This window comes from Panthera onca, chromosome E2 (genome assembly GCF_046562875.1).
Source record: "Panthera onca isolate mPanOnc1 chromosome E2, mPanOnc1 haplotype 2, whole genome shotgun sequence".
Lineage (NCBI taxonomy): Eukaryota > Metazoa > Chordata > Mammalia > Carnivora > Felidae > Panthera > Panthera onca.
In genome coordinates, this window is record NC_138353.1 from 34,446,755 (window position 1) to 34,462,368 (window position 15,614).

General features: G+C 48.1%; 1 protein-coding gene across 7 annotated transcripts in view; it reads right to left on the minus strand.

The window, feature by feature from the left end:
- Positions 1-15,614, minus strand: part of KIFC3 (kinesin family member C3) — a 77,270-nt gene that overhangs the window by 18,086 nt on the left and 43,570 nt on the right. For 5 of the 7 annotated variants that reach the window (XM_078438815.2, XM_078438816.2, XM_078438818.2 and 2 more), the window contains 2 exons: positions 14,347-14,485; positions 11,107-11,309 (listed from right to left, as the gene is read on the minus strand). The exons of 1 other annotated variant lie outside the window; for it this stretch is intronic. In XM_078438815.2, coding sequence (XP_078294941.1) covers positions 11,107-11,309; positions 14,347-14,485 — 342 coding nt within the window. Of the gene's footprint in view, positions 1-11,106; positions 11,310-11,992; positions 14,321-14,346; positions 14,486-15,614 lie in introns of those variants that run through there. One more of the 7 variants, XM_078438820.2, reaches the window with a different exon arrangement.

The following is a 15,614-nucleotide window of genomic DNA, read 5'->3' on the forward strand; positions in this document are numbered from 1 at the left end:
TGGTAGCAAACCAAGTGTCCACTGATGAATGAAAGGATAAGCAAAGTGTGGTATATCCATACAATGGAATATTATTCTGCCTTAAAAACAGGAAATCCTGCCATTTGCAATAACATGGATGAACCTGGAAAGCATTATGCTAAGGGAAATGAGCCAGTCACCAAAAGACAAATACTGTGATCCCACTTATATTAAGTACCAGGAAGAGCTACATTCATAGAGACAGGAAGTAGAATGGTGGGTGCCAGGGGCTGGAGGAGGGGGGAGGGGGAAGTTAGTATTTAATGGGAACAGTTTCAGGTTTGCAACATGAATAACAATGTGAATATACTTAATACCAGTGAACTATACACTTAAAAATGGTTAAGATGGGAGGGGGAGCCAAGATGGCGGAACAGCATGGAAGTTTTTTGTGTGTCTTGCATCCATGAAATACAGCCAGACCAACGCTACACCATCCTGCACACCTAAAAAAATGATCTGAGGATTAACACAACAATCTGCACAACCTAAACCACAAAATTCAGCAGGTACCTGGCACAGAGAGGTGAACTTGGGGAGAAAGAAGCCGTGGAGGGCAGGGAGCCGCTTTTGCACACAGAGAGAGGATGGAGGCGGGGGAGGAGAATATGGGAAAAGCACCCTCCAAAAGCAGCTAAAGAGAAAGTAGAAAAGTGGAAACAGCCACAGGGACTGAACTAAGAGAGAAAAGAGAAAGAAGAGGGTTTAAATTCCATTAAGACTATAACAGGGGGAGCGCGGAGTCTGAAACTCCGCAGCTCGATACCTGGTGGTGCTCTGGTGGGAAGGGCGAGTCCCCAGGAGCAGAGTGGGGTCCGGGAGGTTCTCGGGCCACACAGGGAAAAGCGGTTCCACTGCTGGAAGGACATTTGGTAGAGACTGTGAGGCCACCTGGTCCCAGCAGACCCCAGAGAACAACCACATCGCTGGTGCTGGAACAAGGTCATTATGGGTGAAGACTGGTGCCAGATGTGTGTTGTGATTTTCCATAATCCCTGAAACACTGCTGCTACACTATCTCACAAACTTTTTCTGGGGAGGGCTGGCACCTGGCCACACTGTCTGGGCACCAGCAGCAGGCACGGTCCCGCAAACATTCCTGGGTGTGGCCGGCACCTGGCCATTGCTCGGTGAGACCTTCTGCAGAGGGAAGAAGCAGGTCAAAGCCACAGTCCCTCAGAAGAAAGAGGACGAGAAAAACAGCCACATCTGAGACAAAACTCAGGAGAGGGTGCTGCCTGGGGCTTGGTCACAGACTGTGAAAAAGCGGGATGGGGGGCGTGGAGGGAAGCTGAAGACAAAGTACAGGTGCACGATTGCTGATCTGGGAGAACAGAGTTCCGATACTAGAGAATGGGTAGCTGGCTGACGCCATTTTCACCGTTCCCGCGCATGAGCATACGCACCTACAAGCGCCACCACAATCCACCCCAGTAAACTAAGCAGAGTCATCTAGTGAAGAACGGAGCCATTACACTAAGCCCCGCCCAACTGGGCCAACCTCGCTCTTCAGGAACACAAGTCTCTCCACCTGCTTAGTTTACGAACTATAAAGTGCTTCATAGTTTGACTTCCAGATGAAAATGAAGTAATTGCAGTGGCATTTCAGTCTGTTACCGGTCCATCTATTCAATTTTCTTTCTTTTTCTTTTTTCTCTTTTCCCTTTCTTTTTCTTGAATACAGAAAGAGAAAAAAATCATTTTTATTTTCAATTTTTATTAAAAATATTTTTCTTTCATTTTTTTCTACTATATTTTTTACTTTTGTGTAAATTTTTTCAAATTCTATTTTACTTCCATCATTTCATTTTAGTCTACTTCAGTGTATTCAGTTTTTCAAATTTTCAAACAATTTCCTTTTTACCCCCTTTTTTCTCTAATCTATCAAGCCACTTTCAACACCCAGACCAAAACACACCTAGGAGCTAGCATCATTTATTTGATTTTGTGTGTGTGTGTTTAATTTTTTAATTTTAATATTTTTTTAATTTTAATTTTTTCTAACTCATTAATTCCTTTTCTCCCTTCAAAGTGACAAAATGAAGGAATTCACCCCAAAAGAAAGAGCAGGAAGAAACGACAGCCAAGGACTTAACCAACACAGATACAAACAAGATGTCTGAACCAGAATTTAGAATCACAATAATAAGAATACTAGCTAGAGTCAAAAATAGATTAGAATCCCTTTCTGCGGAGAGAAAAGAAGTAAAAGCTAGTCAGGATGAAATAAAAAATGCTATAACTGAGCTGCAATCTTGAATGGAGGCCACTGAGGCAAGGATGGATGAGACACAACAGAGAAGTACCAATACAGAGGACAAAATTATAGAGAATAATGAAGTAGAAAAAAAGAGGGAGATTAAAGCACGATTTAAGAATTAGAGAAATCAGTGACTCATTAAAAAGGAACAACATCAGAATCATAGGGGTCCCAGAAGAGGAGGAGAGAGAAATAGGGGTTGAAGCGTTATGTGGATAAATCATAGCGGAAAACTTTCCTAACCCGGGGAAAGACACAGTCATCAAAATCCAGGAAGCACAGAGGACTCCCATTAGATTCAACAAAAGCCGACCATCAATCAACAAGGCATATCATAGTCAAATTCACAAAATACTCAAGCAAGGAAAGAATCATGAAAGCAGCAAGGGGAAAAAAGTCCTTAACCTACAACGGAAGACAGATCAGGTTTGCAGCAGACCTATCCACAGAAACTTGGCAGGCCAGAAAAGAGTGGCAGGATATATTCAATGTGCTGAATCAGAAAAATATGCAGCCAAGAATTCTTTACCCAGCAAGGCTGTCATTCAAAATAGAGGAGAGTGAAAAAGTTTCCCAGACAAACAAAAATTAAAGGAGTTTGTGACCACTAAACCAGCCATGCAGGAAATTTTAAGGGGGACTCTCTGAGGGGAGAAAAGATGAAAAAAAAACAACAAATAAATAAAGACCAAAAGCAACAAAGACTAGAAAGGACCAGAGAACACCACCAGAAACTCCAACTTGACAAGCAACATAATGACAATAAATTCATATCTTCCAGTACTCACTCTAAACATCAATGGACTAAATGCTCCAATCAAAAGACACAGGGTAACAGAATGGATAAGAAAACAAGATCCATCTATATGCTGTTTACAAGAGACCCACTTTAGACCTAAAGACACCTTCAGATTGAAAGTAAGGGGATGGAGAACCATCTATCATGCTAATGGTCACCAAAAGAAAGCCAGAGTAGCCATACTTATATCAGACAATCTAGACTTTAAAATAAAGACTGTACCAAGAGATGCAAAAGGGCATTATATCATAATCAAGGGGTCTATCCACCAAGAAGACCCAACAATTGTAAACATTTATGTTACAAATGTGGGATAGCCTAAATATATAAATCAATTAATCACAAACATAAAGAAACTCATTGATAGTAACACCATAATAGTAGGGGACTTCAACACCCCACTCACAGTAATGGACAGATCATCTAATCAAAAAATCAACAAGGAAACAATGGCTTTGAATGACACACTGGACCAGATGGACTTAACAGATATATTCAGAACATTTCATCCTAAAGCAGCAGAATATACATTCTTCTCCAGTGCCCATGGAACGTTCTCCAGAATAGACCACATACTAGGAAACAAAACAGCCCTCAACAAGTACAAAAAGATCGAGATATTTTCAGACCACAGCGCTATGAAACTCGAAATCAACCACAGGAAAAAATTTGGAATGGTAACAAATACTTGGAGACTAAAGAACATCCTATTAAAGAATGAATGGGCTAACCAAGAAGTTAAAGAGGAAATTAACAAGTTCATGGAAGCCAATGAAAATGATTATACCACAACCCAAAACCTCTGGGACGCAGGAAAGGCAGTCATAAGAGGAAAGTATATAGCAATCCAGGCATTCCTAAAGAAGGAAGAAAGATCTCAGGTACACAACCTAACCTTACGCCTTAAAGAAGTGGAAAAAGAACAGCAAATAAAACCCTAAACCAGCAGAAGACAGGAAATAATAAAGATTAGAGCAGAAATTAATACTATCAAAACCAAAAAACAAATAGTAGAACAAATCAATGAAACCAGAAACTGGGTCTTTGAAAGAATTAACAAAATTGATAAACCACTAGCCAGTTTGATAAAAAAGAAAAAGGAAAGGACCCAAATAAATAAAATCAAGAATGAAAGAAGACAGATCACAACCAACACAGCAGAAATAAAAACAATAATAAGAGAATATTATGAACAATTATACGCCAATAAAATGGGAAATCTGGAAGAAATGGACAAATTCCTAGAAACATATACACTACCAAAACTGAAACAGAAAGAAATAGAAAATTTGAACAGACCCATAACCAGTAAAGAAATCGAATTAGTAATCAACAATCTCCCAAAAAGCAAGAGTTCAGCGTCAGATGGCTTTCCAGGGGAATTCTACCAAACATTTAAGGAAGAGTTAACACCTATTCTCTTGAAACTGTTCCAAAAAATAGAAATGGAAGGAAAACTTCCAAATCTTTCTATGAATCCAGCATTACTTTGATTCCAAAACCAGACAGAGACCCCACTAAAAAGGAGAACTATAGACCAATTTCCCTGATGAACATGGATGCAAAAACCCTCAACAAGATATTAGCCAACCAGATCCAACAATACATTAAAAAAATTATTCACAATGACCGACCAAGTGGGATTTATACCTGGGATGCAGGGCTGGTTCACTATCTGCAAAACAATCAACATGATTCATCACATCAATAAAAGAAAGGACAAGAACCACATGATCCTCTCAACTGATGCAGAGAAAGCATTTAACAAAATACAGCATCCTTTCTTGATATAAACCCTCAAGAAAGTAGGGAAAGAAGGATGATACTTCGAGATAGTAAAAGCCATATATGAAAAACCCAATGCTAATATCCTCCTCAATGGGGAAAAACTGAGAGCTTTCCCCCTAAGCTCAGGAAGAAGACAGGGATGTCCACTCTCGCCACTGTTATTCAACATAGTACTGGAAGTCTTAGCCTCTGCAATCAAACAACACAAAGAAATAAAAGGCATCCAAATCGACCAGGAGGAAGTCAAACTTTCACTCTTCACAGATGACATGATACTCTACGTGGAAAACCCAAAAGATTCCACCAAAAAACTTCTAGAATTGATTCATGAATTCAGCAAAGTTGCAGGATATAAAATCAATGCACAGAAATCGGTTGCATTCCTACACACCAATAATGAAGCAACAGAAAGAGTAATCAAGGAATCAATCCCATTTACAATTGAACCAAAACCCATAAAATACCTAGGAATAAATCTAACCAAAGAGGTGAAAAATCTACACACTGAAAACTATAGGAAGCTTATGAAAGAAACTGAAGAAGACACAAAAAAATGGAAAAAGATTCCCTGCTTCTGGATAGGAAGAACAAATATTGTTAAAATGTCGATACTACCCAAAGCAATCTACATATTCAATGCAATCCCTATCAAAATGACACCGGCATTCTTCACAGAGCTAGAACAAACAATTCTAAAATTTGTATGGAACCAGAAAAGACCCCGAATAGCCAAAGCAATCTTGAAAAAGAAAACCAAAACAGGAGGCATCACCATCCCAGACTTCAAGCTATACTACAAAGCTGTAATCATCAAGACAGTATGGTACTGGCACAAGAACAGACACTCAGATCAATGGAACAGAATAGAGAACCCAGAAATGGACCCAGAAATGCATGGCCAACTAATCTTTGACAAAGCAGGAGAGAATATCCAATGCAATAAAGACAGTCTCTTCAGCAAGTGGTGCTGGGAAAACGGGACAACGACATGCAAAAAAATAAACCTGGGCCACTTTCTTATACCATACACAAAAATAAACTCAAAATGGATGAGAGACCTAAATGTAAGACAGGAAGCCTTCAAAATCTTCGAGGAGAAAGCAGGCAAAACCCTCTTTCATCTTGGCTGCAGCAACTTCTTACTCAACACATCTCCGGAGGCAAGAGAAACAAAAGCAAAAATGAACTACTGGGACCTCATCAAAATAAAAAGCTTCCGGACAGTGAAGGAAACAATCAGCAAAACTAAAAGGCAACTGACAGAATGGGAGAAGATATTTGCAAATGACATATCAGATAAAGGGTTAGTATCCAAAATCTATAACTTAATCAAACTCAACCCCCAAAAAACAAATAATCCAGTGAAGAAATGGGCAAAAGACATGAATAGACACTTCTCCAAAGCAGACATCCAGATGGCCAACTGACAAATGAAAAAATGCTCAATATCACTCATCATCAGGGAAATACAAATGAAAACCACAATGAGATACCACCTCACGTATGTCAGAATGGCTAACATTAACAACTCAGGCAACAACAGATGTTGGCAAGGATGCAGAGAAAGAGGATGTGTTTTGCATTGCTGGTGGGAAGGCAACTTGGTGCAGCCACTCTGGAAAACAGTATAGAGGTTCCTCAAAAAATTAAAAATAGAACTACCCTATGACCCAGCAATTGTACTACTAGATATTTATCCAAGGGATACAGGTATGCTTTTCCAAAGGGACACATGCACCCCAATGTTTATATCAGCACTGTCAACAATAGCCAAAATATGTAAAGAACCCAAATGTCCATAGGCAATCAAAAAGAATGAAATCTTGCCATTTGCAACTACATGGATGGAACTAGAAGGTATTATGTTAATTGAAATTAGTCAGAGAAAGACAAATATCATATGACTTCACTCATGAGGACTTTAATACACAGAACAGATGAACACAAGTGAAGGGAAGCAAATATAATATAAAAACAGGGAGGGGGATAAAACATAAGAGACTCTTAAATGTGGAGAACAAACAGAGGGTTACTGGAGGGGGTGTGGGATGGGGGATGGGCTAAATGGGTAAGGAGCATTAAGGAATCTGCTCCTAAAGTCATTGTTGCACTATATGCTAACTAATTTGGACGTAAATTTAAAAACTAAAATTAAATAAATAAATAAATAAACAAATGGTTAAAGTGATAAACTTTCTGTTGTGCGTATTCTACCACAATTTTTTAATGGTTAAAAAGAAAAAAAAAGGCAAACAAATCAGACATACTTGAAGGCTAGATCTAGTCTACCAGCCTGTGGTCTCTGAGCAGTTTTTTAAGCTTCTGTCTGGAGGTTCAGGGGCAATAAGGTGGCGGGGGGGGGGGGGGGTGGTGGCCAGTCTGGGAAGTGTAACACTGGCAGGGCCTTGGGAGTGTGGAGGCCACTGCTCCAGGCACATCCACAAAAGGGGAGGGGAGCTATAGCATGTGGCCCAGGGGTATAGTTGCCAACATCAGGGAGGGTCATCCAGACCAGCCGCGGTCTCTCTCCTGTTGCCAGACCAAGACCAGTGGCCTCTGTGGCTTGGGTCCTCCTGAGCACCGAGGACCTGGGCCCGTGTGCTCCCCACAAGGAGCACGGTGGGCTCCTGGTAAATACAGCTATTGCCATCTGACACTTATCAGTGCATAAGCCTCAAAAGACTCCCACCGCCCCCACAAGCCCAGGTTCCAACAGTGATAATGGCAGCCCCATTTCCTGAGTCAGCTTTGCCAGCATGGCACAGGACTTCCTGAGATCACCACTTCGAATCCCCAATTCTATGAGGTAGACACTATTATCATCCCCACTTTATAGGAAGAGAAATTGAGATTCCAAGAGATTAAGCCTTAGTTAAGGTGGCTTTTTATATGCCCTTTTGGTGCCAAGATTATGGCCACAGGGATATCAGGGTCACCAAGGATAATTTGGAGGTTGCCAAGGACTTGGTTTAAAGTGTTTTCAAGTCTGACCAAGAACTCTGACATGGTTCAGAGTGGGGTGGGGTGAGGTGAAAGCCTTAGTTAAGCAGCTTGCTCAAGGTCACCTGACCACTAAGTGGTGGACCTAGGATTAAACTTGGGTCTGAGTGACCACCCCCACTACAGGGCCCTCCAACTCAACTACTAGGCTACCGTGCCTTTCAGGAAGAGCCACACCCAGAAGGCAAGTCTGGAAAAGGTTGGGAATAAGGCACCATGACAGTGAGGCAGAGTGTCCCCCACGGATGGGCTTTTCTTCTTAGAGGAGGAGGAAGGTCAATCTGTGTCAAACCACAGTGAGGCAGACAGAAGACCAGAGCACGCGGAAGTGATACCTCACGAGGCATTAGCACTTTACAGTGTATCACCCATTTTTCTGTCGTCTCACAATTGATCTGTCCAATAACCATGAAGCAACATGGATTAGTCCCAGTTTAGAGAATGGTAAACGAAGGCACGGAGAGGAAGTCACTTCCTACCGCCGCACAGCTAGCGAGTGGCACAGCCAGGACTAGAACCCTGTTTGTGTGGTTCCAAATCCAAAACTCTTCCCAGTAAAGATGGCGGCGCTGGCAGCAACAACCACAATACTGGATCATCTCATCAGGTTCTTTTATGTCCACTTGACAGATGAGGAAACTGAGGTGCAGAGTGGTAATTAACCAGCCCAAGGTCCCACAGCTGAAACTGAGTAGTGTCCAAAGTCAGGATTTGAACCCGGTTCCCGGCCCATGTGGTTGAACATAGCTCCACAGAATCGGACCTTCCGAAGAGTAGCTCAGGGACCTGGAATTTCAGGTGCACCCCCTGAAGTTTTCAGAAAAGAGCTGGCAGTCAGGAAGTTCAAGGATAAAGCCTGAGCAAAGACGGAGAACCATTCTGAATTCTCTCAATCATCCAGAGGGGCCGGGGATGGGAGAGGACAGGGGCTGGGGATATCTGCAGACCTGGGGGCACAAAGACAACCAAAAGGCCAAGATCCTTCACCTTCAACTTCCCCTCTAAAAACTAAGCCAACTTTGCTAATGAAAGGGAAAAAATGTTTTGTTTTTTTTTAAATTCATTTAAAGTCACAAAAGGCCACACATGGTTATGATTTCATTTACATGAAATGTTCAGGAAAGGCAAGTCCACACAAACAGAAAGCAGATCTGCGGTTGCCAGGGATTGGGGGGGGAGGGGGAAAGGAGGGTGACTAGGCTTTTTTAGGGTGATGAAAATGTTCTGACATTGGATGATGGTGATGGTGGTATCACCATCTCAATATACTTAATATATTTAAATTGTACACCTTAAAGGGGTGAATTGTATGGTATGTGAGTTATATTTCAGTAAATCTCTTTAAAAAAAAAACAAACTTATTTCAAAAATTAACTGCCTGGACAGTCTATCTTGGAGAAGATCAGGGAAGGAAGAGCTACGGATAAGCTCTTGCCACGGGCCAGGCATGCCCTGTGGGGTGGGCCCTGGACGAGCCCCCAGTCCCACAGGGCTACCCAAGCTTTGGTTCTGCCGCTATATCTTGCTCCTCCTGCCACAGTCCCTTTGCACAGACTAGACTATTCCCTTAGCTCAGAACCCACTTCCTCTGCTTTGTGCCAGACCTTGGCTCCAGCACCACTTTCTCAAGGAGGCTGTCCCTGACCTCCCCGCCAGGCCCTGATGTCCCTCACAAAGGCGTCTGGTACAAGCCCTCATGCCCTGTGTGTGTGCCTACCCACAGAGCCCTTGTCGCTCTTCTAACTTCACATGGGTACATGTAACAAATGTCTGTCCTCCCTTAGACCATAGCCTCCACAGGCCAGAGCACACCTGCCCACCTGGACATCCCCAGTGGTTAGCCTGGTGCCCAGGGCACACCGCGCACTCAGCAAACAGCTGAGGGAGAGAGGCAGGCGGGCACCGAAGGAAGCAACAGTGACACAAAGCTAGTGTATCACCCTGCCTAGAAGAGCCCCTGAGAGTGAGGCAGACAGGCCCAGAGGCAGCAAACAACGGGGTCAGTGTATGAAGGAGACACAGGGCACTAGGGATGCCCCAAGGAAGCCCACCTAACCCAGCAAGGAACAGGTGGTCAGAACAGATAGTTCTGGAGAAGAGGATACATCTGTAAGCTGGGGAAAAAATCCTACATTAAAAAATGCATAGGGGCGCCCGGGTGGCTCAGTGGGTTAGGCATCTGACTCTTGATTTCAACTCAGGTCATGATCTCATGGTTCATGAGATCGAGCCCTGCATCGGGCTCCACGCTGACAGCATAGAGCCTACTCAGGATTCTCTCTCACTCTCTCTCTGCCCCTCCCCTGCTCCCTCTTTCTCCCTCCCTCTTTAAAAAATTAAAATTAAAAATGCATAAAAAGAATCTGCTGCTCCCTGGAACTGAGAACAAGTCACAGTATTCTGTGATGTCTCCCCAAGCAAAAGGTCCACATGGTGGGTAACCACAGAGTAAGAACCTGGCTCCAGCTGAAGGCGGGCCCGTCAACAGAGTCCTGGGCCCACAGCTCAGGGCACAGATCCAAGGCAGAGATGATGTAGAGAGAGAGTGGGGGGACCTTGGGGAAGTGGGGAAGTTCAGACAGACACAAAAGACAGACACTGACCATGGGTGTGGGGAGCTGAACCTCTGGAAAGGGGCCTCGGGGCCCACGTGCAGGTGGGGAAGGAGGGCCCACGGTCAGTCCCACAGGGCATGCAGCCGAGGTCCCGAATGTCCTGACCAGCCGAGGAAGGAGACAGCACTCGCCAGCATAAATCTGAGGCCCTCTCTGGCTTCCAGAGTCTGAGTGCTTCTCCTCCCGCATGCACTCACACCAGCCTCTCCTTTCCTACCAGTTTTCCCTGGGGTGACCACTGCAGTGACTTTTGTCCACTTGGACTGCCCGGTCCAAGGCACCGAATAAGATGGGGTCGACTCGGCACCGGCCTGAGGGCTGGGAGCGACCCCGTACCTCCCTGCTTCCCTCACATCTACACACACAGCCTGTCACTCCTGGAGAGGCACGTCCTGGTCCCCCAGAACCACGAGGAATGGGGCACAAGGATGAGCAGGATGGGAGACCCAGGCCTCTGACTCTTGCCACCTTGCCCTCTCATGCATTCCTGAGCCGAGAGAGGAGACCCTATCTGTCCATCACGTCGGCCGCCCGGTGGGCTGGTTCCAGGCGGCCCACGCAGTGTCCTCTGATCTGCTCCACGGGGGGGAGTGGCCTCTGCCCATCCCATCCTCCCCAGGTACCTGATTCTGCAGCTGGGTGGATGTGGCTTGCTGGTCACTGTCTCGGAGGGCCAGCCTCTCCTGTAGGGCTGCCAGCTCCTCCTGTAGCCGGGCTTTCTCCTCCTGCAGCTGGGACATGGCCTCCACCATCCTATGCACCATGGGGGCTGCACCTGGCGGCCCCGCCAGGCTCGAGCACCTCCCGCTGCCAAAGAGCCGCCCACCTATGAGCAAAGTAGTGGCCGATCAGAAAGGACAGCAGAGGACCCACCCTGGATGAGGAGCGGGGGCCCGTCACGGCAGGGCAGACCGTCAGGGATGGGGAGGGGATGCGAGCCAGCGGGGCGAGGGCTGGGGGCGGCAGCGGCGTGGGTTGGCCAGGGGCAGGCCCTGGAGGAAGCCGCTTCAGCGGGCAGCTTCTGGGAGACAGAATTGCCTGGATAAGGACTGAGGCAAGAGACTTTCGCCCTAGACTCCCTTCAAAGTATGTGTCCGAGGTCTGATGGGCGATACCCTCCCTGTGGCCAGGCCGCAAGGAATCGCAGCTGAGAAAGACATGCCTTCTGGCAACAGCTGATTAAGAGTCCGGGGTTCTCTACCCAGAAAACACTATTCTTGGGGGGAAACGTGATTTCTTTAAACCCCAAACCCCCTCTAGAGTACAGAAGAGAGGCAGAGGCTCCCCAGCCTGTCCCCTGACCTCTGCAGGGAGTGGTCACCTGCACACAGAGAAGGGGCAAGGGGAGGGTGTGCGTGTGCAAGGGGCAGCCAGACCAGGACGCACAGAGACAGACACAGCATGTGAGCAGGAACACAGCCAGGCCCGCTCTGGGGCCGACACCTGCGCTGAGCACAGGGACTGCACAGGCACGACAAAGTGATAAATACCAGGGGGAGAGGGTGGTACCTCAGCCTGAATCCTCCTCCTCCCACGGCCTTCCACTGTACTGTCACCAGGAGCAGGAGAGAAACAGATAGACTGACGGAAGGACAAAGACAGAATCAAGGGCCACGATGTGACAATAGGGCTTGGGATGCCTGTCATAGCTTGCCTGGAGGATACCAAGAACGCTCATGGTCTCTGAAGGTGGGGAGCAGGCAAGGAGCAGGGGGTGTGCAGGAGTGGGGTAGAGGAGAGGCTCTGAAGGCAGGAGATCTGCCTCTCCCCTTGGGCAGCCTGAACTGGGACCCAACCAAAGCCCCAGGAGGCAGAAAGAAGGGTCCAAGGTGTGACAAGTGGCACCTGCTGTCTCCAAGCCTCCAGTCTGAGGGCAGCCAGGCTTCGGGGCTCCCCCACGCTGCATCCCAGGAGCCAGAGCCCTATGGGGCAGGACTGGAGGGCTCCCAGACTCTGCACCTGAAGTCACGCACCCTGCTGGCAGCTTCAACCCACCGGGAGGCAGCAAGTGCGCTCACTGAGACTTCAGAGAAGCCACAATAGAGTTTCCGGGCTGGGTGGGATGTCACAGCCCTGCTCCCAGGAGGGTAGACCCTGAGGGATCTCGGGCCCCACTCTCAAGAGGGCAAGTAAAGCACACACGGGCTGGCTTTTCCCTTCCTCACAATCCCTTGGAATAGCTTCAACTCGAGACCCTCTGGAGAGCTGGAGCAGGCTCAGTTACCGGTTGGCCAGTGGCCCTGGCAGTGTGGCCTGCATGTGACACAGCATGCATATCATACACAGTTGGCCAAGCTTCTGCTATCTGTTCTAGAGAGAGTGAGGTCAGGTGGATACTTCCAGGCCCGCACACGGGGCTGCCATGAGCAGCATGTGACCAGCGTGGCCCTCAGCCCTTTGCAGACTGCCATGGTGTGGTGGGGAACACACCAGGGCTCTAGGTCCTGAGAGCTCGCTCTGCCACCTGGGAGATGGGGGTGGGGGTGGGGGGCTTGGGGTCTTCCTTTGTGAAGTGGGGACAATGGTCCCAGTGAGGCAACCTTGGGAAAGAAGCCTGGGATCCATGAAGGATGCATAGGAGTGAGTGAGCGTCATCCCACAGACCATAGGGCTGGAACAAGACACAGAATAGTCCTTCTCGTCCAGGACACTCGTGAAGGTTCTGAGATGCCCTTGGAGCCCACACGGGGGTTCATCGTGACCCCAGCAGAGGGGCACAGCCAGGGGAGCTGAAACAGGGCCTAGAGAGCACTTGCTAGGGGAGAAAAGACCTTGAAGAAGCTAAGGGAAGGCCAGAGGAGGGAGGGAGAGGTGAGGTCAAAGAGGCACTTGGGGGCCAGGGAGTGAATGGGACTTGGCCCTGAGAAGGCCACATGCCTCTCAGCGGGTCGGATGTCAGTGCAAGTTTTAAAAGACGACATGCCTCAGAGACCCTGCCTGCTCACTGTGCCTAAGGCTCAGGAAGACGTAAGTCTGGCCCCAGCCCCACTGACAAGGCTCAGTCCTCCCCCTTGACAGAAACTGGTCTCTCTCTTCTCCACAAACTGGGAGAGCCGATCTGACTGGCTGGACAGCTCACCCCTTCCCAAGTCCTGTCTGCCCACACCTCAGCCAGACCCCAACACCTGTCCCTGAATGCCAGACAGGCGACTGCAGCTCTGGGACAACCCCAGAAAAGGGAGTGGCTCCTTCCACCACACAGCAAGTTCAGAAACACAGATCCACCCCTGGTGACGGGAGGAGGAGAACAGGGGAAAGACCAGCTGCTTTTTCTCCACACAGTCTTGGCCTTCCTTTTGGGCTCCTGAGGATGCTTTTTCCCCAATTACTGAGCTCAGGTTTCCCTGAGCTGGAGAAGCCCCACAAAGGGGGTCCATAGAATCTTCCAGAACCAGTCATCCTGGTCAGAGAAGAATGGAGCCACCGGCTCCTCGACCCTGGCCTTGAGGGAGCAGAGCAAAGCCCTGTCCTAGAGCCTCTGGGTCCCTGACGCATCCACAGATAAAGGGGATGGGGTCAGGCTTCTCTCCACAGGCCGTGGCATCTTTGAGGCTGCCACCCTTGGCGTGCTTTTGACAAGCACTGGGGAAAAGACAAAAAGCAGGGAAACTCAACCCCAGCCCACACGGGCCAAAGCCTCTTATCACTGGTGGGGCCCTGCGGGCAGTGGGAGGAGGGTATCCCTGGAGTGGGATGGGCAGGCCGGGGTCTCTGAGTTCCACGTCAAGGTGGCCAGGAATTGGCTGGGCCACCTCCAGGTGAGGAGGACAGGGTGTGAGGACAGTCCAAATGCCACAGCAGCCTCCCTGCCAGTGCCAGCTTTAGCGAGGGCTATTCCAGGTTGGCGGGCAGACCTCCTTTACCTGTTTTCTCTACATTCATGGTGCCACCAGCTTCCTGGGCCTCCCGGTCCCGCCTGGGGCCCGGCGCCTGCCTCTTCAGGAGCTTCTCTTCTTTCGTCCCCTGACTCTTGTTCTCGCACCCCTTGTCCAGCAGGGCTTGCTGCCAAGACACAACCAGAATCCTCACGTGAAGGGGACTACAGGCAGGAGGGGACCCCCTTGAGCCTGCGGATGGTGTGCTCCTGGAGCTGGGAGCATCCCGGGCACAGGGACCCTGCCCTCGCTGTGTGAGTGGGTGAGGACAATGAGGCCGGGGTCTGGAAGGAAATGTGCCCAGATGCCACGACAGGACAGTGGCAGTGCATTCTCTTGGCCCCCATCTGGCAGCCAGCTATCTGCACCGGCAAAGAAGGTTCTGGGGCACTTAGAAGTTCTCAGGTGAAGCTCACTGGGCTGTCCCTGCAGGCTCTGTGGGGCGGGAGTCACCAGTGCAGCAGCCTACTTGCTGCGGGCCCACAGCCCCACCATTCGCAGGGCTGTCCAGCCCCACCAGGCACACGGCAATCTCAGGGCAACACCCCCCACGATGTCAGCTGCCCCCAGCTCGAGACTGCCAAGAGGGGGACACACAAATCCACACAAGCAGGGGAAGCCCATGCCCCCCATCTCCTGGTCAAGGAGAAACCGAGGCCGAGAAGGAGGAACAGACAGGTGGACAGGCAGGGAGAGAGAGAAGGGAGGGGCAGAAAGAGTCATCTGGAGACGATCACCTGCAGCTCACACAGAAAGACATCCAAAGCAAGCCGCAGAACCGCATGCAAAGTGCAATCCCATTTGAGGATAAGAGAAATAAAACAGGCCTTGAAAAAAATCTGGGGAACTGTATAAACAATGGTTGTCTCTGGCAGGTCAGGTGACGCAGCAACTAGGAGGAGAAACGTGCATCATTTAAACTTTTGGGGGAGTAAAAAGAAACTAAGAGAATGTGGGGGAAAAGGGCAAAGAGTCCTTACATTTCACTTTTTAGCCTTATAAGCATCTACAGTGTTCTGTTTTGGTTTTTTTAATGTCAACAGAAATTATCTGGGAAGGGGCATTACAGACACTTTTTTTTTTTTTTTTTTTTTGAGTTTTATTTATTTAAGTCATCTACACCCAACAGGGAGCTTGAACCCACAACTCCAAAATCAAGAATTGCACGCTCATGCGACTGAGAGCCAGCCGGGTGCCCCTACAGACACGTTTTTGGTGTCTTTGTGCCCACTGTTTTGGAAACAAAAGACAAATGT